Here is a 27,950-nt window from a genome sequence, read left to right on the forward strand (position 1 = left end):
AACAAGAGGAACCCTGCCAAAGTTCCCTTGATTTATTTCAACTAAATATTTGAAAACAATGTATCACATATAAGCAAACATTAACATTGTATTAAAAAGTCATGTCAGGAAGCAGTTTTTATAATTAATAAGAAATAGGGCGGTCAGGACAGGTACTAATTCTTAATTCACTGAATTCCATGAATAATGGCTGGTGGCCCAAAACACCAGGAATTGGCTTAGTGTTTGACTTTTGTAAAAAACCTTGTATTTACCTTCATTCATTTGTTCATTCAATAAATACTAAACTCATTATCTACCAGGTGCTCTTTAAATGAATTAACATGAAATAATTCTCTGAATATAAGCTATTTTAAGGCAATATTTGAAATAGAGAAGGTGGTCAAGAAGTGAGCTGGAGGAAGAACATTCCTAAAAGATAGAATGGTAAAGTTTGTGGATCTGAGAAGATTTTGTATGTACATATCTAAGAACAGATATTCATGTGCTGCAAATATCATGTAACTTTTCCTGGGCTCATTCTAATGCCATTAGCAAGGCTTCAGAGGAGAAACCATGCCTTGTCGATCTAAATAAATCTAATTTACCAATAGGATTTTGACTAGAGAGCGAAGAAAAATGTACAAAGGGCAGTCACTGTTCTTGTGATATTATATAATTTAGAATTGATATTTTCTTTGTTTTAAATACATGGATAAAACAACAGGTAAAACAATAGCTTGTGTTTTGCTTTTTAATCTACACATACACCTGGTCATATGTATATTTTTTCATAAAATGAAGTGTAGAATGGGATCAACAACTCATATCTAGTTATCATGGATTATAACACCATTCATATTTTTTTTGTTATCGAGAGAATCCAGGAATGTTACTACGCTAGATTTTATTTGAGCATTTATGCTCAGTCCCATTGGACAAATCTTCAGTACATCTAAATGACTTATTCTAAGTCTGCATCCATGATTCTGTGTGCTGCAGGAGTCTTTGTCTTCACCACACATCATCACCAAGGACAGTTCCCAATAACAGTAGGTGTCTATATTCATATCTTTAGATGAATGAACATGACTGAGTATGACCAAAGAGATACACAGTTCCCTGTAAATACTATGTATTTGGCAAAATGACTGTATACTCTAGGCACAGGTGTGCTAACTGGAGTGTGTGTGTGTGTGTGTTACACATGCCCTTGGGTCGCAAACAGAGCCAGTGCCCCATCCAATATCCCTTCACTCACTCCATATGTATATGCACATGCCTAAATGTCTTCCTAAGGCCCTTCTAGAGAATCAGGATCATGTTTTTTCAAGGAAAGGGCACATGCTGGGAGTATTTGGGAGTAAACATACTCAGAAGTAACCCACAAACATTGAGGGAATGAAGTGTTGTGAGTAAATACCCCAGCTTCTCTGTTGTGAAGTGTAATTTATGTGGAGTATCAGATAACTCTAAAGAAACTTAGAACCAATTGCTACAGGACTAACTCTATTAAAACACACCTCATTGTTATTCTTCACTCTCCTGCCTTACTTCTTCACTATCTCACTTTGCTTCCTGAATCACCTCCCAGATAAATGGTTTGCCCTTACTCAGGATCTCAGAGTCTATTCTTGTGGGACCGAGGCTAGGAAAATGCAGGTGTTGCTATTTTTTTTCCCCCATGGGGCATTTTTTTTTAAAAGTATAATTGACTTATAATGCTGTGCCAATTTCTGCTGCACAGCAAAGTGACCCAATCCTACATACATATACATTATTTTTCTCATATTATCTTCCATCATGTTCTATCCCAAGAGACTGGATAGAGTTCCCCGTGTTATAAAATAGGATCTCCTTTCCTATCCATTCTATACGTAATAGTTTGCATTTACTAACCCCAAACTCCCTGTCCACCCCACTCCCTCTGCCTTGGAAACCACAAGTCTGTTCTCTATGTCTGTAAGTCTGTTTCTGTTTTGTAGATTGGTTCATTTGTGCCACATTTTAGATTCCACATATAAGTGATAGCATATGTTATCTGTTTTCTCTTTCTGATTTACTTCACTTAGTATGAGATCTCTAGTTGCATCCATGTTGCTACAGATGGCATTATAGGTGTCATTGTTACTTGATTGAACTACAGGGTGCCCAGACACTTGGCTACACATTACTCTGGGAAGACCTCTCCTGCCTTCATTCATGGACTCAGACTGGCATTTATACCATGGGCTCTCCTAGATCCAGCCTACTGACTGCAGGTCTTGAGACCTAGCCTCCAGGGAGCCGTTCTTTAGAACAAATCTCTGTATTCTCACAATCTCCAAAAATAGTCTCAAAATCAGATATGAACTTTTAATTACTTCTGGATCTCACCATATATCATTTAAAAAATTTTTTAAAGTACTTAATTTTTAAAAGTTTTATTGAAGTATAGTTTTTTTTTTTTTTAAGTGCTCAATAACAACACATTGAAAATAATTGAACTTTACTAGAGCAATTGCTGGTCTCTTGATGGACCTGAGGATGAAGGCATCACTTCTACCCCATAGCACTGGACTAATACAATGGGTTACATAGTTGGTATTTATAACATCATGAGAGAAAATTTACTATAGTTCAATATGCATTCACTGATTTTGTTTTTTCTGTCATTCGTAATAGTAAAACTTGTACAGCAGCAGTAGTAACACTGGCCATTAAGATTTCAGGATAAAAATCTCTCCATCTAAAGGCCCCAAGGAACATATAGAGATAGTTTCCTATATCCTTGTGCTTATTTTTAATGACATCATCAATTTCCATAGGAAAATTATGAAAATCTAAGATACCCACAATCATAAAATATTCACTCATAGTCTATTTGCAGTTACCAACTCGGGAAATGTACATGAATGAAGACCTCACTGTTTCTAGGAGATACCTACACCTCATTATTACAGGTATCTCCCACAATGTAGAGTAGCAAGGAGAAATCCTTTTTTAAAATTATTACAAAGAGATAACACCAAGATTACCGCTTCTCAACCTCACTACCATTGGCGTTTGGAGCCAAGTAATGTTTTTGTTCCGAGAGGCTGTCCTTTGCATTGCAGGAATTTTAAAACCATCCTACCCTGTACCCACTAATTGCCAAAATTATCCCATTGTTATAACCAAAAATGTCTCCAGACATTGCTAATTGTTCCATGGGGGGCAAAAAAAATGAATTTAATTAGTGCTTTTCCCAGTTCTTTTCACTGGTATTATACAGATCCTTTCTAACAGGAGGAATTAAAACCATATTAAAATGCTATGTAATATTCTGTCTTTGGATTGAGATTAATCACTGATTATATATTTGATTTATTTAAACTTATTAAAACATAGGGAGACTATACATATATTCTCCATTAAGCAATCTGTTTATATGAAATAATTTTAAAGATTAGTACTTGAAAATATTGTCATTTTGGTACAGTTTACATGGTTTTTTGATAAAGTGTGCTAGGAAAATTAATTAGGAAACAGCTGTCAAATTTGCAAAACTAAAATATTTTATCTCTTTTAGAAATACCTGAAAATCAGTATAGATATAATACATTTGCTTTTATTTAACATATCTCTAACACTAAGATTATATTTTGATGCAAAATACATGTGTGACAGAGATAAATTTTTATATGACAAATTATATTTTCAAATATATAAGTTTATAATTTCTGAGATCTGCTCTCACAAGGTGCTTAATACTTTATTCATAAATAAAATAGTAAAAACACATGTTTTACTTGGAAATTAGATATAGAGGTTTCAAAACTAGAGGTTATTAGCTGTATTTAAATCTATACATATAATCACAGACCTTTGGACTCATCTCTTAATGCTGTTACACACACACCCACACTCCCACACACACACACACACACACACACACCACCCACCCCTGTATTTAAAACTGATCTTCCTATAGTCCTTTCTCTGGAATCTGTTTCACTCAAATTGACCAGGTTGATCCTTCTAAAATTTAACCTGAATCTTAAAACTTTTCATTCAAAACTGTTAAACCTCCCACTCCATCACTCAGAATAAAATCCCATTCAACCAGGACCTGAGAAGCATCAGGTGATCTGACTGCTCCCCTCCCCCCAGGTCCTTAAGTTCCCACCTCAGCCTCTGCTTTGCCTGGTCTCTGTCCACTCACCTTCCCTCATCCCCTCTGGCCAGAGCCACCTGTGTGCTTCCCCAGAGCCTTTGCACTCATGGTCCTATCTGAGGTGCACCTTCCCTCTGCCTTCAGGTCTCTTCATAAGTCCCCGTCCTGGGTCCGCCTTTTCTTTTTTCTTTTTTCTTTTTGTCTTTTGTCTTTTGTTGTTGTTGTTGTTGCTATTTCTTGGGCTGCTCCCTCGGCATATGGAGGTTCCCAGGCTAGGGGTTGAATCGGAGCTGTAGCCACCGGCCTACGCCAGAGCCACAGCAACGCAGGATCCGAGACGCGTCTGCAACCTACACCACAGCTCACTGCAACGCTGGATCGTTAACCCACTGAGCAAGGGCAGGGACCGAACCCGCAACCTCATGGTTCCTAGTCGGATTCGTTAACCACTGCGCCACGACGGGAACTCCCGCCTTTTCTAAATTAGCACCTCGTTTTGATTACTCCCTGCTCCTCATCCTGCTCCATTTTACTTCTCAGCATTTTGCTAAGTGCAAAGCCTTGGTCTGTAAGCTTTATGAGCCTGCCTTGCAAAGGTGTGCCCTGTCCCTAGGAAGTAGCTTGGAACTCAGTAAAGTTTCCTTCTGTTTTGTTTCGTTTGTTTGTTTGTTTGTTTTTCCCCCTCATGATGTGAATGACTTGGCATTTCCTGTACTTAGAGCTGTTCTACTGAGCCTCCACTCACTCCTTTACTCATATTTAGTATGAGTAATGAGACTACAAGAAAATATATCTCTGGAGCTAAGCATGGCATCAAACTATATCATTTCTTAGAGTAGAAATAGAAAAGTAAGTTAATTTAGTCATAGAAATATGATGCATTTTCAAGTATGACATTTACATAAAATAATATTCTATTAAAAACTGCAGCAAGCCTCTACATAGAGATATTTCAGATAAAAATTAATTGCCAAGGAGAAAGTTTTTTCATTGTAGCAACCCAGGAGGGGTTTAGTTGGCTGTTTGTTTTGCTTTGTTTGTTTTCAGCACATCGCTGAGCCACAAATCCAGAAATTTTCTTTTAATTCTCAGCAGACCATCATGGAAACTTCAGCAAGAAATAAAGTCAAGGCAGGCACAGAAAGCAAAATAATCAAAGCAAAACATTAAAAAAAGGAGATTATAAGCACGCTTCCTGGCAATGGGAAGAATTATTTCCAGTTCCATAGTTAAACATCAAACATAAAATTAGAAATCACATATAAAAAGTAAAGTTTATTAAAATAAACAAGTAACCATTAATGTAAACTAAATAATTCTAGCCAATATTGAAATAATACTATTAAAATTAATATGTATCTTTTATCCCTGGACATTGATAGCAGTACAAAAGTATCAAAATTTTTACTCTAGTATTAATTTTGCTATATCCTGAGGAATTTTTTATTTGGAGGCTGAAAAACCAAGGGATCTAATTAAGTAAATGCTAGTTAGAATTCCATCCTTTCTCTCCCCCAACCCCCTTTCTTTCTTTTTTTTTTTTTTTTTTTTTTTTTTACATTATGCAGAAAGAAATGAAATTAGGTTCAAAACTGCCAGGTAAATACTTGAATGTAAAAATTAGCACACACAAACTATTTTTACTCAATAACATTTAATAACCTATATGGGAAAAGACTGAAAAGAAATGGATTTATGTATATGTATAACTCATAAATTTTGCTGTACACCTGAAACTAACACAATTTTGTAAGTCAACTATACTCCAAAAAATTTATTAAAATATTTTTTAATAAAATGAATATCGAGTCACTCCAGTCCATATTTTAAACGTTGTGTTTCTAGGACATCCATGTGAAGGAGCCAGAGGGTGTAAGTAGCAAAAGAGCCAAGTGGTTGGTTGGGCTTTGCCCCCACACCATATGTCTATCGGAGCAATCATTTCTTTAAATTGGTTTCCTATATTGAGTTTCACAAAATCTTGCATTTGAAAAAAAAAAATTCGACAGCTAAAAGGAGTTTGAATGCCATGAAGTTAATCCAAGAAGAAGATAAGGTTTTTAATAAAAGATGTGTTTGAATCCACTGATTTCTGTAAGTGGGGAAAATAATTCTAACTGTAAGCAGAAATCAGAGTGTGCTATTTCCCCTAAGGAATTTCAAAACTTTTAAAAAGTTTTATTCTAAACTCTAAAATTATTATAAGCCCTGCCTGGGTATAAATGTTGCTAGGAATGTATCTTAAGGGCATGATTCAAAATATGGAATAAAACATTATTTAGAGACACACTCTGCCATATTTATCATAAAGAAAAATTGAAACCAACTAAATGTTTAACAACAGATAAATCATTAAATAAAGTATCATGCACCCAAACCATACAACCTCACAGTGTTTACCAAGCATTCATAACATTGCTTCAGCAAATTCCTGAGTTAGAATATTATATGTATAAAATGCAGGGTATGCAATTGCTTACATAGTTTCTTCTCAATTTTAAAAATTATATGGAAAAATACCCTGGTAAGAAAAAAGAAATGCACAGATCTTTATAGTGTTGAATTTCTAATATTAGGCAATATTCTCTAACACACATTTCCTAAAGCTATGCAGAATATTGGCGCCAGCACAAACTCTCAAGTTAGACTGTCTGGGTTTGAATCTGAGTTCTCCCACTTTTGTGTAACAAGTTCTTCTCTTCTCTGGGCCTCAGTTTGGTTAGTTTAAAATGACAATAATAATGGCACCTATTCATAGGATTGTACTGAAGTTTCAATAAACCAATAGCTGTAAAGTGCTTAGAACAATGCAGGCAAATACTAACTACTCAATAAAAATAACTATTATTATTTTCCCAAATTTGGCATGTGTGATTGTTCAGTGATAGCTTATTTAATTATTTTGAGCATTTTTATCACTGATTTGAATAAGACTGCCCTTCCAAGTCTGCACACTGCTTCAACCAAGAGTTAGTGGTGGCTCCAGAAGGAAGAGAGATACACAGACCTCTGTGGTCAGGATACAGCCTCCTTCTCCGGGTTTCCATTTTTTCCAAGGGTTGGAATGAAAGGGGCCCTGGAGGTACTGCTACTGTTTTCGCACCTTCACCTGAGACCATCACAAGAGTACCTTCTTACATCCTTCATCCTTGTTCAGGGCAGACAGGGCAAGAAGCATTCATCCCTTTAGACTTGCATCCTCTCAAAGATCACCCAAGCTCACATGTCCAACTGGTCCCTATGCCAATCTCTTAACACCCTTCTGCTAGGTCCTCTGAAACTCAAGGTCAACTATCAGCAAAAATGTCCTGCATCTCAACCACTTCTGTGGTACCCACCCCCACTTCTTTCTCATGGGAATCAGACATCTGCTGAGGATGGTGCAGCATGTACTTCTGCCAAAGGTCAAAGTTTTGCATCCACAGCCCAAGTACCACTATTCCTGGAGCTGGACTGCATATCCACCCACGTTTATCTCATTATGATTTCCAGACAACTTTTGTTCTTTCCTTCCTAAAGTGCCCTGGCTTGAAGTCTTCTGTCCTCAAAATCTAACACCTTCTTCCCCGGAATCATCTACAACATCCCTGGGGCGGCCCTATTCCTCCCTGGAGACTTTTGTCTGGTTGACTCAGTTTCTCCAGCTCTACATTTGTCTCGAACATGCTGAATTCAATAACAAGCTAGATCATCTCTGTTTGGCCTCTCAGTTCTTTTTACCCTTTTTCCAAAATCCCAGCTCCAATTCTATCATTCTTCTCCACCATTATCATTAATGTTCTCAGTACCAGTAAGTGATCAGTTTCCAGAGCTGCAAGGTGAGGTGCATTCCCAGACCTCCACCTTCTATATTTCCAGGTCACTTCCTCAACACTTGCACTCCAATAATTCTTTGACACCACCGGACCTAGAGTTCCCCAGTACTGCGACTTTCCCACTTTCCTCCCCTTAGCTCCCTCATGTCTTCATTTCTTCCCTTGCTATCCTTAGATTTCATGGCTATCATTTAAATCACTCCCTTGCATTCGCCATAACTTCATCATCAACACTTTACATCCAAATTGGGCCAAAATTCACACCTACTCCCATTGCTAAATATGGCTGCAGAAAAACCTAAAACAAAAATGCTCTGAAGAGTGTAATGTTAAATTCAGGACCACATACAAGTTAGTTTTAATGATGACATTCCCACTTTGTTCCCTCATTCATTCAGTCCTCTTTTGGGGGGTGACCACTTTGTACCTTCTTCCTCTTCCACCTGCCAGCATCTCCCACAACATCCTTAATACTATGTGGTGATTTTGTTTCCTGTTTAACTGAGAAAATAGAAGCAGTCAAAAGAGAAAACTGGCAATCTATCAACACCATATTCGATCACCTATCTGCACTTCTTCTCATCAAATATTCTTCCTGAATGAACAGTAAATATGCCTAACCTGGAGTTATATCTAAGTTTGTGCTCTTGCTTTCATCCCTAGTCAAGTTTCTAAGCCAATCCTTCCTCAAGATGATCATGTTCCCTTTTTACTTGAGAATTTCTCTCAGTATAAAAACATTACAATTTTTCCCATTCAAAAACACTTTTTATAAAGCAACTACCTTTTGGTACCATATCTATTTCCAGACTCTAAATCTACCTTTAGCTTTTCTTATAAAAATCAATTTCCCAACAATAAATCTCAAAAAATGTCTATAACTGCAATCTTTGTTTTTGTACCATCCTATACTGAACCCATTTGAGTCGGGACTTTTTCCTCACTGGTCTATTAGGATGGCTCTTCTCACCTCAGCCACACCTACAAATCCAGTGGTCGGTTCTCATCTTATACAGGCTCTCAACAACATTCCAGTTATCCATTTCCTCTTACTTGAAGTACTTTTAAAATTTTTTCTCTTATTGTTATTTTAAAATTGGCTTATTTTTTCTTTCTTTCTTTATTTTGTTGCACCTGCATCATGTAGAAGTTCCTAGACCAGGGATTGAACTCATGCCATAGCAGTAACCCCAGCTGCTGCAGTGACAACACCAGATCCTTAACCTACTGCACCACATGAGAACTCCCAATGAAGTACTTTTTTTCCAATAGATTTTTAAAATTTTTTTGTATTTTGAAATAGTTGCAAATTTGCAGGAAGTTGCAAAAATGGTTCAGAATGATCCTGTGTACCCTCGTTCCATTTTGCACCAATGATTACACCTTACACATCTATAGTATGGCAACAAAAAAACTGACACTGTATAGTATGTACATGTAATTTTATTCACTAGTATTTTTATATACTACACTCATGGCTGCCACTAACATTTTTAGCCATTTCTTCTCATTTTATCTCCTAATTCTTAGTGCAGTGTCCTGCTTTCAGTATCTGGACCTCTTTTCTTCCTAACTGCATTTACTCCCTTGTTGATCTTGTCTAATTTCAGCTGTATGGATTTAAATAGCATCTATATGCTGACAATGCTCAAATTTTTAGCTCAATGTCAGACCTCTCCTGAATTGCAGTTTTATGTATCCAACTGCCAACATGGCACATCCATATGGATATCTAAATAGCATCCCAGACTTACTCAACCCTACATCATACTCCTGATCTTTCCTCTACCAAATCCAAAGTCCCCCAGACTTCTCCATTTCAATAAATGGGAATCCCATTCTCCCAGTGGCTTAGGAAAAAATGGCATCCATGAACTCTTTTTTTTTTTTTTACTAAATTATATTTGATTTATAATGTGCCAATTTCTACTGTACAGCAAAGTGACTCAGTTACATATATAAAAAATTTTACTATCTTCCATCATGGTCTCTCCTGGAGATTGGATAGAGTTCTATGTGCTATACAGTAGGAGCTCACTGTCTAGCCATTCTAAATGTAATAGTTGGCATCTATTAACCCCAGATTCCCATCCATGACTCTCTTGTTTCCCTCAAATCCTACAGCCACTGAGTTATAAGGTCCTATGTGCTTTTTCTTTAAACTGCATTCTCAATTCAAATGCATTTTGAAACCCTCACTGCTGCTATTAGCTCTCCAAATAACATCATCCCTCCCCTTGAATACTGCAGTGGCTTCCCAACAGGTGTTCCCATTGTGTCCTTCTCACCATGTATTCTTTGTTCAATGGAACATCTGAAGTAAGTCTCTTCAGTCTGAAATGGGATGATGCCGTTGGTCAAACCCTCCAATGTATTCCCACATGGCTCAGACTAGAGGCTGAAGCCTGTATAATCATCCACGGGGCCCTCTGGACCTTCAGCCACCCCTCTTTCTGACCTCTTCTCCTACAATCCCACCACCATCCAGTCTACTCTAGCCTTCCTGGTTTCTGGGCTATTCTTCACTCACTGTGGGCTCTGCTCTTGGGACCAAGGCCCTGACTGTTTCCTTCATCCAGACCCTGTGGCATCCTCATATAGTTTAATCTCTCACCTACTCGAGGGCTCCAAATAACACTGCTTTGGCAAAAGACAGTGGTCTCCCAAGACATAGGACATCAGGTACTAAAACCAGGACAGTCCTGGGCAAACCATGCAGCTGGTCATCAGAGCTTTTGATCAAATGTCATCATCTGCTGAGATCATCTGTGAACACATATTACAATTGGATGTGATGTGCTTGTTTTCACTCCCTTGTTTTTTTTTTTTTTTTATTTATGTTGTCTATCTCCACCATGAAATTATTATTCTCATGACAGTTCGGATTTTTCTTGTTTTGTCCACTTTGTAGCCTCAGCATCAAGAACTAACACAAGCAAACAACAGCTTATGGGCCACCTACAGCCCTGAATCTGTTACAGTAAATAGAGTTTTACTGGAAACAGCCATGCCAGTTTGTTTAGCTAATGTCTATGTAGAGCTTTGCTTTACATTAACTGACTACAGTAGTTGAAACAGAGACCATATGGCTTAAAACACATAAAATATTAACTATCTGGCTCTTGACAGAAAGAGTCTACTGACCTGATTGTTAAATGTATCTGACATCATATCTGTCCGGAATAAATGTTTCTTGAAAGAACAAATGAACCAACACAAATGGATAGCAGACAACTTTGGGGCATCATTTTAGTACCAATAAATTCTCAGCAAATTAAAAGGAAATACTAACATCAAAACCAAGAGTAACTGCAGTGAAAGAATTAGTGGCATGGAAATTTGTTCAGCAAGTTTGCAAAGCATAAATAACATTCCGAGAATTCTATCCTTAGGAAATAATTAAACAGAGGAAACAAAAGCAGTGCTATATGTACAGAGACACTAATTATAGCATTATGTGTAGAAGCAAATACTGGAAATACTCATTATGTGCAATTATGGGGAGAGAGTTAACTATTAATTTGTATAATATTGAGGATATTGAGAAGAAAATGCTGTCAATTAAAACCGAATTTTTTTATGAATTAATACCAATGTTAAAAAGAAAAAAAAATATACTGGGCCCTATGACTTTAGCCTCTAAGAGCTTTTCAGAGTTGGCCTCCTTTGGTCTTCCTTCTTCTTCCATTCCAGCATTTCACTTAATCTTTACCAGTCCATAAGATTAAAAACAGTATGAATCCAATTCAACAGATTCAGAACCAGAGGTTTTGCAAAGAGCTTGACCATGGTGTCCCAGCTAGCAGGAAATAAAGCAGGTTCTCGAATGATCAAGTCCTTGCTATTAAACACTGTCACTGCCCAAAGAAATGAATGGCATTTATTCAGACATGCTTTGGTTTGGGCATTAGACGTGTTCAGCTCTTCAACTGAATACTGTAGTTAAGTGGAAAAATACTGTAAATTAATCCCCCAAATAATTGGGATGGTGCATTTATGGTTATGGTTTAAATGTTACAAGGTGATATTCAACGAGATAATGTAAAAAAAAAAAGTGCTTAGCAGAAAGCCTTGTTGCATAGTAAAATGCAAACCACACAGACCAGATTTCCTATAGTAATGTTGACATATATTTTCAATAGTCTTTTGTTTTCATTTTTGATATGCCATATTAAAGTTGTTTATTGCACAGTATTTAAGAAAAGTGCATAAAACTAAATTGTCTAAAGCCATTCAAACTTAACTTAGAGGTAGGTTTCTTATATGAAGACAGTCCCAGTGACTCTTACTTTGCAATGCTTGGTCGTGACATGACAGATCATTTAAGATTCATTTTACAATGTTACATCTGCAACATAACTGATAAAAACACAGCTGTATTTTAAATATCACAGAATTTATTGGTGCCCAGAAAAGGCATGGCTTCCCTCCCTTCTGCTCCCCTCCAGCTATATCTTTTCCCAGAATTTCTCTTCCCCTTCAGCACTAGCAGAAGAATGTCTGCAATTAAAACCCTTGAGTGACATTTCATAAAGTACTAGCAAGTGACATATTGTCATTTCCAGTCACATTTATATAAGGCTTATCAACTAAAGAAATTTTCAGCTTTAGGTAGCTCTAAATGAAACAGGGACATACATTATTTAGCATGTTTTATTAAAGGTATGGCTTAGACTGATCCTGGTACTTTATTTCCTGGCATCTTTGCGTGGAAGAATCATTCATTTTTCCACGAAAATACAGCTGTCCTGAACTGGATAAGATCAGTCAGCTCTTTAAAAAGGTAAAACCACTACCAGAGCCTATATGCTTTAAAACCATCACGTAATAATGACAACATGTTTTGACACTTTTAGGTGAATATTTATCTTAAACACATTTGTTGAGACAGAGTAAAACAAGATTAGGGCTTTGGTGGGTAAGCAGTTTTAGTCCCCAACAGAATTCATTTATTGCTATTTTTCAGTGGTTTGCAGAGCATGCTTCTCAACAGAATAAAATGAAAAAACAAAACAAAAAACAAACAAACAAAAAAACCTCTCCTTAACTGCCCCAAGCGAGAAGTGAGAATGCGCTTTACCACTTACTATCCCTATAGCCTTGAATAGGCCCCCTTACATCTCAGAGAATGAGATTCCTTATCTGCAAACTCTCCTTATTAATATTTTCCTTGAAAACTTTTGGACTGGATAATATAAACGAATGACATACCATAGGAATTTGGTCTAAATGAAATGCCTAGCCATAGCATCTCTACTCGCCATGGCTTCCTGTCTCAGGTATTTCACAGAGAGCTGAATTCACAAAGTCGGCTGAAAATGGAAAATAAGGAGGGAAGAATGGTTGGCCAACCACATCTCAGGTATTTTGTATCTTGCCTTAAGTCCCTCCTAGGACCCCTCCACCTGGAGCCAGAGACCTTCTCTACAGTGCACGGAGCTCAGATCCCAGCAGCATCCTTCAGACCCCATGCTTCTACCCAAAATGAGATTCCTGGGGGTAGTGAAGGATGTAAAGCTGCAAGGGAAAAAGACGGGAGATAGCATCTTAATGCAAAGGGAGTGTTTCCCAGGAAAGGAAGACTATTCATCTGGAAGATGGACCCCTGCTTGCTTCCTTTTCTTCAAGGTTGACTTAACTCGATAAAGAAACAGCTACAGGAGTTCCCACTGTGGTGCAATGGGATCAGGGGTGTCCTGCAGAGCCAGGCACAATTAAAGAATCCAGCATTGCCACAGTTGTGGCATAGGTTGCAACTGCAGCTTGGATCTGATTCTTGGCCTGGGAACTCCATATGCCTTGGGGTGGCCGAAAAAGAAAAAGAAAAGAAACAGCTTCAGAAAATTGTGTTTAGCCTTTAAAATAAAAAAAAAAAAAAGAAAGATCCTAGAGCCAAACAGCCTTCTTTGAGCTGAAGGCTGCCATGAGCTGAGTTTATACACCAAGTTTTTCACTTGAAATCAGGAGGCTGTTGCTGGTAGTCACTCCCATCAAGTTCACACAAAGTGGTTTTAGCCAGTGTTTGCTTTGAATCACTGGCATTCAGAGAAAATCCTGAGCTTGGCTGTCACTCTTCCCTGCCAGCATCTTAATGCCTTTAAATTTCTCTTTCTAGGCAAACAGTTTCACCTCCACCTTCAGTGCATACAGGAGCAGGTGGAGAAAGGGGAGGATGTTGGACCCACCAACTTCCCTCTCTCTAGAAGAAAATCCAGTCACATGCTCCATTCCTGGAAGCCAGACACCTCCAGACAAGCCATGTTCCCTCCTCCTTGACCTAGATTCCTCAGGGCTGAAGCGTGAGTTCCTCAAGAAGAAAATGTTTGTTTAACCCAAATTCAAATACGTGTTCCCCAATGAAAACATAGATTCCTTTAAAAATATTTATATTTCTAATATGTGAAAAGAGAACAGGGGGTAGGGCATAGAGTGGCTGGTAGCATGAGATACCAGATCCAGTTTCCACCTCTCCCACTCGCTACTGTGTAACCTCAGAAAAGTCACCTCATGCCTCTGTGCCCCAGTCTCTCTAACTGAAAAACTAGACCAGTGACAATAAACTGGGGTTTTTGTGAAAAGTTAATTACAAGACTATTTGTAAAGCATACAAATGATACCTGACATGTGGTACCTGCTATAGGTTTAACTATTACTATCACATCTTTTTCTTAAAAATCTACAATATTAGTGACCAAGCCAAATTATGTATCATTTGATTATAGATGTTCCTTCATTTTCCCCTTATTAAAATACTTTGAGGAGTTCCAATTGTGGCTCAGCAGTAACAAATCCAACTAGTCTGTAGGTTCAATCCCTGGCCTTGCTCAGTGGGTTAAAGGATCCTGCGTTGCTGTGGCTGTGGTGTAGGCTAGCAGCTACAGCTCTCATTCAACCGTTAGCCTCGGAACTTTCATATGCCATGGGTACAGTCCTAAAAGGCAAAAAACAAAACCAAAACCAAAAACAAAATTTTGAGCTTGATGGATTAGTCCCTTAAGAAAAAGGAATCTAGAAATAATCTACATCTGGACTATGGCTAAATCAATCTATCAATCTATCAATCTATCTATCTATCTATCTATCTATCTATCTATCTATCTATCTATCTGTCTTTTGTCCTCTTAGGGCCGCACCCACGGTATATGGAGGTTCCCAGGCCAGGGGTCTAAATGGAGCTGTTGCTGCTGGCCTACACCAGAGGCACAGCAACGCAGGATCTGAGGCATGTCTGCAAACTACACCACAGCTCATGGCAACACTGGATCCTTAATCCACTGAGCAAGGCCAGGGATCGAACCTGCAACCTCATGGTTCTTAGTCGGATTCGTTTCCACTATAACATGACGGGAACTCCTAAATCTATATTTTCTATATGGTCATGCTATGCCTATGCATATGCATATCTGCATGCACGATGTACATGTGATTCCTGTATCATTCTTGGAGTCCAAGTAGTAACACATAAAACACAATGACCTGTTTCAACACAGACTCACCTTTCAGTAGGCACTGAACTGGCTCTTAGCCTGAGGCTTCTTTCATTCAATTTCCCTTTTTAAATCAGCCTGGTGGGTTTATAATTATTATTTTTTTATTACCATCACTATTATTTAATTCAAACAATTTCAAGAATGCATAAAAACTATTTGTTTAGAAGCTACTAGAATTGAGATCCTGTAGTTTGAAGCAATTTACTTTCAATTTTTTTTGACATGTTGTCTCCAGTCACTTAAATCTGAAATCTGAAGTTGCTTTCAAGATGAAGGGGGAAGAGGTAGAATCAGTAATTATAATAGCTAACATATATATATAAAATGTCACTGTGTCAGGTTCTTTGTTTAGGATTTTATCTGGATTTCTCATTTAATCTTTACAACGGACTTATGAAATAGGTGCACTTGCCTGGGTAGGAAAACCGAGAACAGAAAGAGAAAATAACACCCTGTAGCTTTAAACATCCTTTGACATCACCTGTGCTTTATTCTCCTTCTTTATGTGTTGAAGACTTTGTGGGTTATTTAGTATATGTCATTTCATTTCATCCTCATACTAACGCTGAGAATATAATCTTTTCAAAATATTTGCTTTTTCTATTGATAATACAGTGTAGAAACTGTTTGCAGTTTCTGGAGCCAGGTTGCTGTGTGAACACCTTACTATAATGCATGTAATAGTTTTCAGATGGAAAAGAAGTGTGAGAGAGGAATCTGACATGCTTACAGCAGCATAGATCATAATTGCTAGGTCCCAAAATTGAATCTGTTTTTTTTATCCCCTGAATTACTTTTTTTAAATTCTTTATTATATCCTCTTTTTCCCTCTTTTTTTGGCTGCCCTGCAGCATATGGAGTTCCTAGGTCAGGGATTAGATCCAAGCTTCAGTTGTAATCTAAGCCACAGCTGTGGCAATGCTGGATCCTTAACCCACTGTGTTGGACAGGGGATAAAACCTGCATCCCAGTGCTCCCAAGATGTTTCTGATCCTGCTGTGCCACAGCAAGATCTCCTCTTTAATATATGTTGAGACACAAACACAAAGCTGTTTTCAACTGTTTGCTTACTCCACTAGGGAACTGGACTCTTCATCAAAGTTTTCCATAATCTTCATTCATTAGATCCCAATGTCATCTCATCCCAAAGTAAGATAGTGTCTGAGATGAGATTCCTCTTGAGAAACCTTATTTGATTAGTAAAGAGCTAGGTTCACCCTTATCTTTTGCCTAAAACTAACTGTAAAAACAGCCTTCTTATTTCTGACAGTATTCAGCTCTGTTTCAGCAATTGCCAAGAAGTTGAAGGGAAGAATTCTGATCATACTATGGCATATATTTATTTCAGACTGATTTTTTACATCCCTTATCATAAAACTACAACTGTATATTGAACCCTACATCATAAGTGAAAATGAAACATACTCACAGCACTAGAATTCTGCATACACAAACAACTTGTGCGGAAGGAAAAAATAATACTAAAATTCTTCAGCTTGCTAAGTCTGAGCTGTCTAAAATAGTAGCCACTAGCTTACATAGCTAATGAGAATTTGAAATGTGGCTGTTGTAAAACTGATAAATGTTGTAACTGTAAAATACATGCCAGGTTTTGAAGACCAGGATGGAATAAAGTGTGAACTATTTACATCAGTATTTTATACTTATTTTGTGCTGAAATGGTTATCTGTGGACTACGTTGGGTTAATAAAATATAACATTAAAATTAAAGGCACCTATTTCTTTTTTACCCATCAATGTAATTATTAGGAAATTGTAATTTCATAGTTGGCTCACATTGCATCATGTTTCTAGTAAAGAGCACTAATCTAAACACTGAGGAACTGGAATTTTTCTTGGATAGGCATGTGGCAGTTGAACAGCTTCTGGGCCCCTGCTGGGTGATGACCATCACTGTTCCCACCAGCTCTGCCACACAGAATAAGGATGCTCTGGGCTAGAACCTAGCTCATCTTGAACAAGTGCATCTAAGTATTTTCCCCAGGCTGTGTGTTATCTTTCTACTCCCAGAGGTTATGAATACAATGCCTTCCTACAAACAATGTTTCACCTATGGATGGTTTCTTAAAGATTTTTTTTTGCCTTTTGACATATGCCTGGAAAAATTATTAATTTTCTAGCTTATAATATTTTTTCAAGTAGAAGCCAATGATATGCCTAAAATAATGAAGTGGTACTTTAACATTTCTGGGAGGAAATGGTTTCCATGTATAATTTTATACTCAGCTAAAGTATCCATCAGCATGGGTTCTGACAGGGACTATTTGCAGGTATGCTAACTTAAAGGGTTTTCCTCCAAAGCAACAATTCTTAGGAAACTATTTGAGGGTGAAACAAAGAGAAGGGTGGATATAGGATTTAGAAAACAGTGAAAAGATTGAGCAGAATAGTGGAGGAAATGTTGGAGGCATGGTTTTATGACAGACGTAGAAGCCAATGCAGAATCCTTTGAAAATGTGGGTGATGGGAGAAGCTGGTGAGTTTGAGTAAATGAGGGCAAAAAGAGGTATAGGGTTAGGGTTGGGGTTAGGGTTTGACAAAGGTATAACATGCTGAGGGAGCTGAGGACTGAGACTCCAGGAATGATGGAAGACAAGTGTATGCCAAATATGATGCAATCTAGTCTAAGAGAAATAAGTAAGTAACCTTAAGGAAAAAAAGAACAGAGTTCATTCCTAGCAATGATTCAAATAAACATAAAGTAGAAGATATCTGGATTACTGGGATGAAACATAAGTTTTATAAATCAAAAGAGACAAAGATAAATAATTCAAAAATTTAGGATAAACAGAAGGCAGTCATGTTGACCAAATCTGCCTTTTCTTCTTTTTCTTTCTCTGTAAGTTACAGTGTAGTCCAATTCCTAGCTTCTCTTGCAGTTAAGTGTATCCTCATAGCTGAGTGAAACCAGCACAGTGTACCTGTGGGATACCTGCCTGTAACAACCCCAGGCTCCTTCCTCCCTACATCAGTGGCTAGGGGCAAGGCAGACAACCTTGACTGAGAGCCACACAAGAAGGCCCCAAATCATTGCTAAGATCAGAACCAACCATCAGTCAGAAATACCCATTGGGGTTTAACAAGAGCAAATGACAGTAACATTTGCTAATATTACATTAACTAAACAAGCAGAATAAGAAAGCCATGGTTCAAATGTGAACTATTAGTAATTATGGAATTATTATGAGCAATTGAGGCTAAGAGACAACCCCTCTTATTTGATCTCTCTTTGAGTGCTTCAGGTTATGTGCTTAGTTCTGTGGTAAAAAAATATGTACTCAGTTATAATAACACGAATGTTTTAAAATACTCTTCAGCCTTTAGACAAAGTAGGGACTTAATTACAATAATAGGATAAATACGAATGTTCACAACTTTGATATTACAAAAGTTCTATTACAGTGTAGAGAATAAAGAGGAAGTAAAGGATTAGAAGATATATTGGAAAGAGTAGAAGCAATGATAGTCACATCTTATACAGTGGAGAGGAAAAAGATGCTGCCAAATATTAAAGAAATAAGGTACAAATAGTCAAGTATATTTAAACGTATAAAGATGATATTTAGAAATCTAAACTAAATTGGGAGAAACAAGATATGGTAAATGAAATAAGATATGCACATAATACTCATTGAAAGATAATTAAAAATTTTTAAGTTGATAATACAAAAAAAGAATAGTGTAAGCAGATATAAGATAATTATGACAAAAAAGGTTGAATTGTCCATAGCATAAGAAAATGGGTGTTTAAATAGGATATAATCCCTTAAGTATTAATACCTTTTTCATTCCAAAGGCAAAAGTCTGCCTCTATTAACCCAAGCACCCCATCTATCCCACTCCACTGGGAACTCTGTCTGATCACTTTGATGGAGCATGATAATGTGAGAAAAAAGAATGTATACATGTATGTGTAACTGGGTCACCATGATGTACAGTAGAATATTGACAGAACACTGTAAATCAGCTATAATGGAAAAAAAATCATTATATAAAAAAATTTAAATCATGTGTAAATGCTACCAAATCAAATTTAGTAAAAGTAGGGTGACAAATCAGAAGGATAACTGTCTTGATGTAAAGTCAAAGTCATAAATTTACATGTGTCATAGGTCTACACAAGTTGAAATTTTGTTTCTTTAGTTTTGATGCAAGACTAATTTCCCTGCATATATCTCAAGGTGCTTCGAGGTAAAAACAGGATTATACATTTAAGGGTTTCAGTGTATTTACAAATTAACATTGTATAAATATGATTTTAGGTGTTTTACTATGTAGTTCATATTAGTCATGCACATATGTTAATGTAGGCTAATCTGTAAAGAGCTGAACACATAAAAATAAATTATTTAGGACAGGTTGTAATTGGGAATGTCCAGAGCTATATGACTTTAGAGATCTCAGATTTGTAACATCTGCTAAGAATTATTTTCTGAAGCATACTTTGCAAATACAAAGTGCTCCATCGTGGGAAGAACTCAGGTATGTCAAAAGGAGATATTTGGGGAAGAGAGAGCATGGTTCTCTGGATGGAGGACACTAGTGTTTGCTTAGAGTGCACTTATTCCAGGAAACATATGCCTAATGCAACTGTTCTACCATCTAGCCAGGGCATAATGGAACTTAGCCTTTTCCAGGACCAGCAATAATTCATAATATCGATATATTTCCTATGTGACTATGTATGTAGAATAAAGAAGTTGATAAAAGATCACACTAATTACAAAAATGAGATCCAGAACTGGAGAGCTGCAGTGGATATGGTCACTGAAGGGACCAAAGGGAGATGACTGAAGGGCATCTTGCCCAGCTTGCAGTGGATGAATGTAGGGGAAGGATCCCTTCTTCCTGCGGATTTCTCCACCGCAGGAAGAAATTAGGCTTCTAATGAAGGAGCATTTTCCAAATGCTGCTCCTGACCTACTTCCTTCCTACTTTCTTTTACAATCACATCATAAATCTGGAGATAATGACCTGCCATTTGATCTTTCCATTCAAGGAAAATACCTTCTCTTTTGGATTTGATATGCAATGGCCCTCCATATCCTGAACTCAAAGTAATTTATGATAATTCCTGGACTGTGTCATTACAGTCTTTGTGATTTAATTATAGAGTAGGGAAACATAAAGCAAATTAAGAAGGCATTTAAATCCTGAGTTGAGAGCATGTGTCACTGAATATACCTACTTTTTTTTTCTTTTCCCCTTTTATGCCTCTCCTCTAAACACACATCAAACCTATACATACAAAAATAGCTTATCCTTGTAAAAACTGGTAGAGACAATAGGAAAAATATCTAATAATACATGGAAATTATTACATAGACATTTAGGTGAAAACTCAAGTGTAAATGAGGAAGACCAAAATATCACAGCTTCAGAAGGAGAAAATCTAAACCCTCATTCCTCATAGAAGTCAGGTGTATACTGGTCTCCTGTTAAAAGGAATCAGTTTTAAGGAGAGCTGACTGACCTCCCACTCCATCATATACTAACTTTATTAAATACATCATTTTTCTTTAAAGAGCACCACATGACTCTAGAAATGACCCACACATTCAAGTGTCAATGTTCAGGTTAAAGGCCAACACTTAGAGTTACAATGTAAATTTTTCTACACTACCAAAAAGTCACTGTAAAGAGATCCAGTGGGGTTACTGCTAGTAACAGTATTAAGAAGACTCCTCAAGCAATTCTTGGAACTAAACAACCAGAACACTGGGGAAGCGGAAGATGCACTCATTTTATCTTTCAAAATTATCTAAGTCCATATTGCTGAAATTAATTTATCTCTTCTAGATATGCCACATCTACACATTTATAAGAATTAGATCATTGATTTTTTTCTTTTGCTATCCAAATAATGATGAACTGTGTTGCCTCTTTCAAGTTTGTTTCATAAAATATCAAAATTAATGCTCTTTGAAACATTCCTACACTAAGTATTGAAAAAAGTAAATCTTAAGCATAAATCTAATAATGTATAATGTGAAAAAATTCATCCTAACAAAAGCATCTTCATAGAGTTGGGATTTAATAAAGTGATAACAGGATAGGAAAGTTTACGAGATGAATGTTACAACAACTTTGACTTTATAAGGCTTATAATTGTGGAATTACTAAGGGTCTTTTCAATTAAGAAAATGCCTGGGGAGGTATGAAATAAATAGAAACTGGCACAGTTGCTCTAAATATTTATTTTTGCACTTTCCAGTTTATAATAACTACTCAATTGATGTTCAACCTATTTCTGTTCCTTTACTAAACATCTGAATGGGGGATTAGGTATTGCACAAGAGTAACAAGCTGTAGATCAGTCTAAATTTTAAGGTAGAGAGGAATCAAGGATATAACTACAAAGTTTTTATGATTGTAAATTATCTCCTGGGAGGTTACAAACTAGTTGAGGATATACTATTAAGACATAAGGTTAAAATATAAAATAGCAACAAAATATATGCTAAATACAAAAGGACTTGGGTTTTTTTAAAGCAATTTAAAAAGGGGTTACAATGTTTTTTAAAAAGTGACTACAATTTGGACTTGAGTGTGAACTTGACAACTATGTAAGACATATGGCTCTAAGGGAGATAAAAGGGAAAACTTGATAACAGGAAAGAACTAGGGGAAGGTTGGATTTAGGCATGGCATGGTGTGCTGGTAAGGAACTTTTTGGGAAGAAATCTTGCTTTGTAGTGTTTGAAGATTCCTGTGTAAATACTCCCACTAGGGAGGTGGGTGGGTGCCAAGCTAACATCATTGTGTGGGGGATGCAGTGCTTGGAAGAGACGCACAAGTAGCTTTTGGGAAAGTCAGTGCAAGGTAGCCTGAAAACCCATCATGCCCTGGAGACAAAACGTCTGTGTTGGGGAACACTAACAGGTGAAAGTGGACAAGTGAGTTCAGGTGAGGGGATTGGCCATAAGGGCAGCATTCTGAGGAATGTGCACTTAATTCCTACTGAGTCACTGAAGCAGTCTGCCTGAGAGGGGAATGGTCATGACGATGGGTGTGTTGGAGAGTGATCAAGTAATAGAATGTAAGATAGAGGCTGAGATTCCAGACACGGAGCTCATTTGATGATGATAAGGTTGGGTGAGAAGAAAAAAAGTAACTGGAGTGGGAGAGGTGGCATGGGAATGGAGATTCTTAAAGGAGTTTGAAGAAAAGGGGGCACTCAGGGGAAGACAGAGAGATAAATCCAGGCTTTGCATGGGGTGAATGGGAATATCAGAGACTCAGTGGTAGAAAGATGGGGAAAAGGATGTGCTGAGATATCCAAGCATCAATATTCATAAACAGGACCATTTAGTTGAGCAGAATCAATGAAAAGACAAGGAGAGGGACCCAGAGAACTGGATTTTGAGGACACCATACTTCTAACAGCAGATGATGGAAAATAATGAATATCAATAAGGAAACAAAGAAGAGTTGTACTAGACTTGCAGAACAGGAAAGGAAATGAGCATTTCAGAGAAAGAATGGGCATTTGGAATTTCTCTAGGACACAGCAATGATTTGAACACCATGGATTTGAACTCTGACAACTTCCCACTGGAAGACCTTGAACAAGTAATGCTTCCTATTTCCCATCTAACCCTTAGACTCCTTCCTCACCTATAAAATAATTCTTTCAAGAAATACCTACTGTGAAGATTAAACATGAAAAAGTAATGCCTGGCTCATAATAAGTGATCAACATGTACTAGATAGCAGTTGTGGTAATAAAGGCAGAAGTATTAGCGGCAGCAGTAACATGCCATCACTAATATAATTAGCATCAGGAAGACCTCGAAAGACTACATTTAACAGACTATGAAAATAATAGAGAAGTACTCATTAAATAACATAGAACTAAAGTACAAAATACTAATTATTTATTAAATAAATTTTGATATGATGACATGAGCCAAGATTGAACTTGCCTGGTTACCCATGTCTGAATTATAAGTCAGATATGGGTTCTTATAATAAACTATAGTGAAAAGAATAAAAAATAATAATATAGAAATATATATATATATTTGTATAACTGACTCACTTTGCTGTACATCTGAAACTAACACAATATTGTAAATCAACTATACTTCAATTTATAAAACAGTTAGACATGGGTTTGAGTCTTAACTCATCATATGCCATTTTGGGAACCTTTTAAAAATTAAAGTTGTGTCTATTTTTTATGATTTTTATTTTTTCCATTATAGTTGATTTACATCTTTATCTATTAAGTGAACATAAATATTATTTTAGAGGGGTTTGTGAGAATTCAGTGATATGGTTAATGTAAAGCATTTACCACATTTTCTGAATTATATTAATACCTCAATAAATGTAAGCTATGCTTTTATTTTTGAAACCATATGGTGAGTTTTTCTTAGGAAAGCAAAAACCGGAGTCAAAGTGTGTTCTTTGCTGCAGTTACGGGATCAGGAAAACAATGTCACAGAAAAAGTTAAAAATCACAAGGCTTCAGGAAAAGTGATTCTGACCCTGGACCAAATTATGAAGAGAAACACTTGGGATAGTTCATTCTCTTGTGGCCACCTTATCTCAAAAGGCCAAGAGTGTTGAAAGGGTCTTTAAAAAGTATCATTTAATTATCAAAAGGTTTCTACCATTTTCAATGAGAAAAAGATCAAAAAGGAACCTTCAAATCAAGAAGGATATAAACAAGTATATTAAATCTTAGAATGCTATGCTGATGAGTGGTAAAAAAAATGTAGAAGTCCACAGAATTAGAGAAATAAGATAAAGAAAAAATTGGATATTTAAGGAACATATCTAAATTTGTCATTGACTTTATAGGGGCCAGCCATAGGAATAGTTATCACTTGGAGGACAGGGGAGGACCCAGCAGGATGTGCCTTGCTTTGGTTAAGTGTCAACTTTTATGATTTCAGTCCCAAAGCCATTTGCCTAGTTCAGGTGTTTACCACACATGCTCACTGAAGGACACATACCTCTGCAAAAGGGGGCTGGGAAGTCCCAGGATGCACCATTCCCAGGGCTGACGATGCAGGTTACGATGGCGTGACCCTCCAAGATGTAGCCAGGCAGACAGCTGTACCGGACCTTGTCTCCTATGTTGAATCTGGTTCCATGGAGAACACCTTTCAGGATTTCCCCAGGATTTCCACATGTGTGGCTGGGCAAAACTATTGGCAAAAGGGGAAAAAAGGAGAAAGACAGAAAAATTAAAGGAAGATTTTCTACAGAGATCAGTTTATATCACAACACAGGTACAATTTTTGCACTGCTGAAGTTGACAAACCTAGGATAAAAAAATCCTAAGTTTGCCTAAAAACTAAATAGAGAAACAGATTCAGGTTTTATAAAATCTGCAGTTTAATACCTTTGTAAAGAAATATTAAAAGCATATAAATGAGTGGATTTTGTCAAGAGGGAAAAATACAGTTTTGCTTAGATTCCATGTAATTAATGCTGTCTAGATTATTTTTCTAATTATGGGATTTTACAGCCCCATATAGTTAGCAATAAGAGAATACAGTAGGATATAGATATCTGAAAAATTGATAACAGAAATATAGCATGCATGAATATTTTTGCCATGTTTTACTAATTCCTCTAGGACCAGGACTGCCTGATGTACTAATAAATGTTCAATGTTTGATGGATAAACTGAATTAAAGAAACAAAAACCAAGCAGGAGGCATAACTCTCCCAGACTTCAAGAAATACTACAAAGCCACAGTCATCAAAACAGTGTGGTCCTGGTTTCAAAACAGACAGACAGACCAATGGAACAGAATAGAGAACCCAGAAATAAGCCCTGACACCTATGGTCAATTAATCTTTGACAAGGGAGGCAAGAACATAAAATGGGAAAAAAAAAGTCTATTCAGCAAGCATTGCTGGGAAACCTGGACAGCTGCATGCAAAGCAATGAAACTAGAACACACCCTCACAACATGCACAAAAATAAACTCCAAATGGCTGAAAGACTTAAATATACGACAGGACACCATCAAACTCCTAGAAGAAAACATAGGCAAAACACTCTCTGACATCAACATCATGAATATTTTCTCAGGTCAGTCTCCCAAAGCAATAGAAATTAGAGCAAAAATAAACCCATGGGACCTCATCAAACTGAAAAGCTTTTGCACAGCAAAGGAAACCCAAAAGAAAAGAAAAAGACGACTTACAGAATGGGAGAAAATAGTTTCAAATGATGCAACCAACAAGGGCTTAATCTCTAGAATATATAAACAACTTATACAACCCAACAGCAAAAAAACCAATCAATCAATGGAAAAATGGGCAAAAGACCTGAATAGACATTTCTCCAAAGAAGATATACAGATGGCCAACAAACACATGAAAAAATGCTCAACATCGCTGACTATAAGAGAAATGCAAATCAAAACTACCATGAGATACCACCTCACACCAGTCAGAATGGCCATCAATAATAAGTCCACAAATAACAGGTGCTGGAGGGGGTGTGGAGAAAAGGGAACCCTCCTGCACTGTTGGTGGGAATGTAAACTGGTACAGCCACTATGGAGAACAGTCTGGAGATACCTTAGAAATCTATACATAGAACTCCCATATGACCCCACAATCCCACTCTTGGGCATCTATCCAGACAAAGTTCTACTTAAAAGAGACACATGCACCCGCATGTTCACTGCAGCACTATTCACAATAGCCAGGACATGGAAACAACCCAAATGTCCATCGACAGATGATTGGATTCGGAAGAAGTGGTGTATATATACACAATGGAATACTACTCAGCCGTAAAAAGGAATGACATAACGCCATTTGCAGCAACATGGATGGAACTAGAGAATCTCATCCTGAGTGAAATGAGCCAGAAAGACCAAGACAAATACCATATGATATCATTTATAACTGGAATCTAATATCCAGCACAAATGAACATCTCCTCAGAAAAGAAAATCATGGACTTGGAGAAGAGACTTGTGGCTGCCTGATGGGAGGGGGAGGGAGTGGGAGGGATCGGGAGATTGGGCTTATCAGACACAACTTAGAATAGATTTACAAGGAGATCCTGCTGAATAGCATTGAGAACTTTGTCTAGATACTCATGTTGCAACAGAAGAAAGGGTGGGGGAAAAATGTAATTGTAATGTATACATGTAAGGATAACCTGACCCCCTTGCTGTACAGTGGGAAAATAAAAAAAATTATTAAAAAAATTAAAAAAAAAGAATAAATGAAAAGTCTCATTTCCTAATCTATCAGACTTGAAAAAAATCGTACCCCTATTTTATCCCAGGCCATATGTCTGATTCACAACAAAGTTTTAAGTATCAGATTTGACAAAGCAAGTACTGTATTCACTTGCATTTTAATGAGATAGCTTTAATTCTGGTCTTTCTTGGCTTTCTTACTTTCTAAGTTGATAAGATTCTCTGTCTAATTCAACTGCCTTGAAACCTAATGGCCATGATGCCATTTTATTCTTATAGTGTGTAATTTTAAATTTCATTGATTTACCATTAAGTTGAATAGACAGAGCTGATGGTCATTGGCTGGGGTCTCCATATTTCGGGTTTAAATGCAGCATATAATCAGTAAAGTAGCTATTACATAGTATTAAAATAAACCAAGGATCCTTCTATTTAAAAAAGAAGTTATTTACCAATCAAAAATTATTTCCAAATGAACAAAATTATTTTATTTCTGTATCCAATTTTTTTTTTTTTTGTCTTTTTGCTATTTCTTTGGGCCGCTCCCGCGCGGCATATGGAGGTTCCCAGGCTAGGGGTCGAATCGGAGCTGTAGCCACTGGCCTACGCCAGAGCCACAGCAACGCAGGATCCGAGCCGCGTCTGCAACCTACACCACAGCTCACGGCAACGCCGGATCGTTAACCCACTGAGCAAGGGCAGGGACCGAACCTGCAACCTCATGGTTCCTAGTCGGATTCGTTAACCACTGCACCACCACGGGAACTCCTGTATCCAATTTTTTTGCATGGGTGTGAGATACGTATGTTTATTGTAGAGCACAATTTATGTTTTCTTTGTTTGTAAATTGAGAAATAGATGGAACTTTCCCAGTGAATGGATAGGGAATTTCAGTGATTTCCAAAATTAATTGTATTATATTATTTAAATACATACAAACTAAGTTACATAAGAAACACTTAGAAAAATACTATAATTTAGATGTTTATTATTACTGATTTATTGTTGAAGTCACTATCCAGTCAAAATTTGCTCAGTTCTAATTTTTTTTTTTTTTTTTTGTCTTATTAAGGCTGCACCCAAGGCACATGGAGGTTCCCAGGCTAGAGGTCTAATTGGAGCTGTAGTTGCCGGCCTATGCCAGAGCCATAGCAATGCCAGATCTGAGGTGCATCTGTGACCTACACCACAGCTCAAGGCAATGCCAGTTCATTAACCCACTGAGTGAGGCCAGGGAACCCACAATCTCATGGGTCATAGTCGGATTCATTTCTGCTGTGTCACTAAGGGAACTCCTGCTCAGTTCTAATTAAAAAATAATAATAAT

General features: G+C 37.1%; 1 protein-coding gene across 1 annotated transcript in view; it reads right to left on the reverse strand.

Moving 5' to 3' along the window:
- The window catches only part of CSMD1 (CUB and Sushi multiple domains 1), a 1,882,041-nt gene that overhangs the window by 916,713 nt on the left and 937,378 nt on the right, over nucleotides 1-27,950 (reverse strand). Inside the window, 1 exon segment of the mRNA XM_021075826.1 lies at nucleotides 24,404-24,598. Coding sequence (XP_020931485.1) covers nucleotides 24,404-24,598 — 195 coding nt within the window.

Source organism: Sus scrofa, chromosome 15 (assembly GCF_000003025.6).
Source record: "Sus scrofa isolate TJ Tabasco breed Duroc chromosome 15, Sscrofa11.1, whole genome shotgun sequence".
Taxonomy (NCBI): domain Eukaryota; kingdom Metazoa; phylum Chordata; class Mammalia; order Artiodactyla; family Suidae; genus Sus; species Sus scrofa.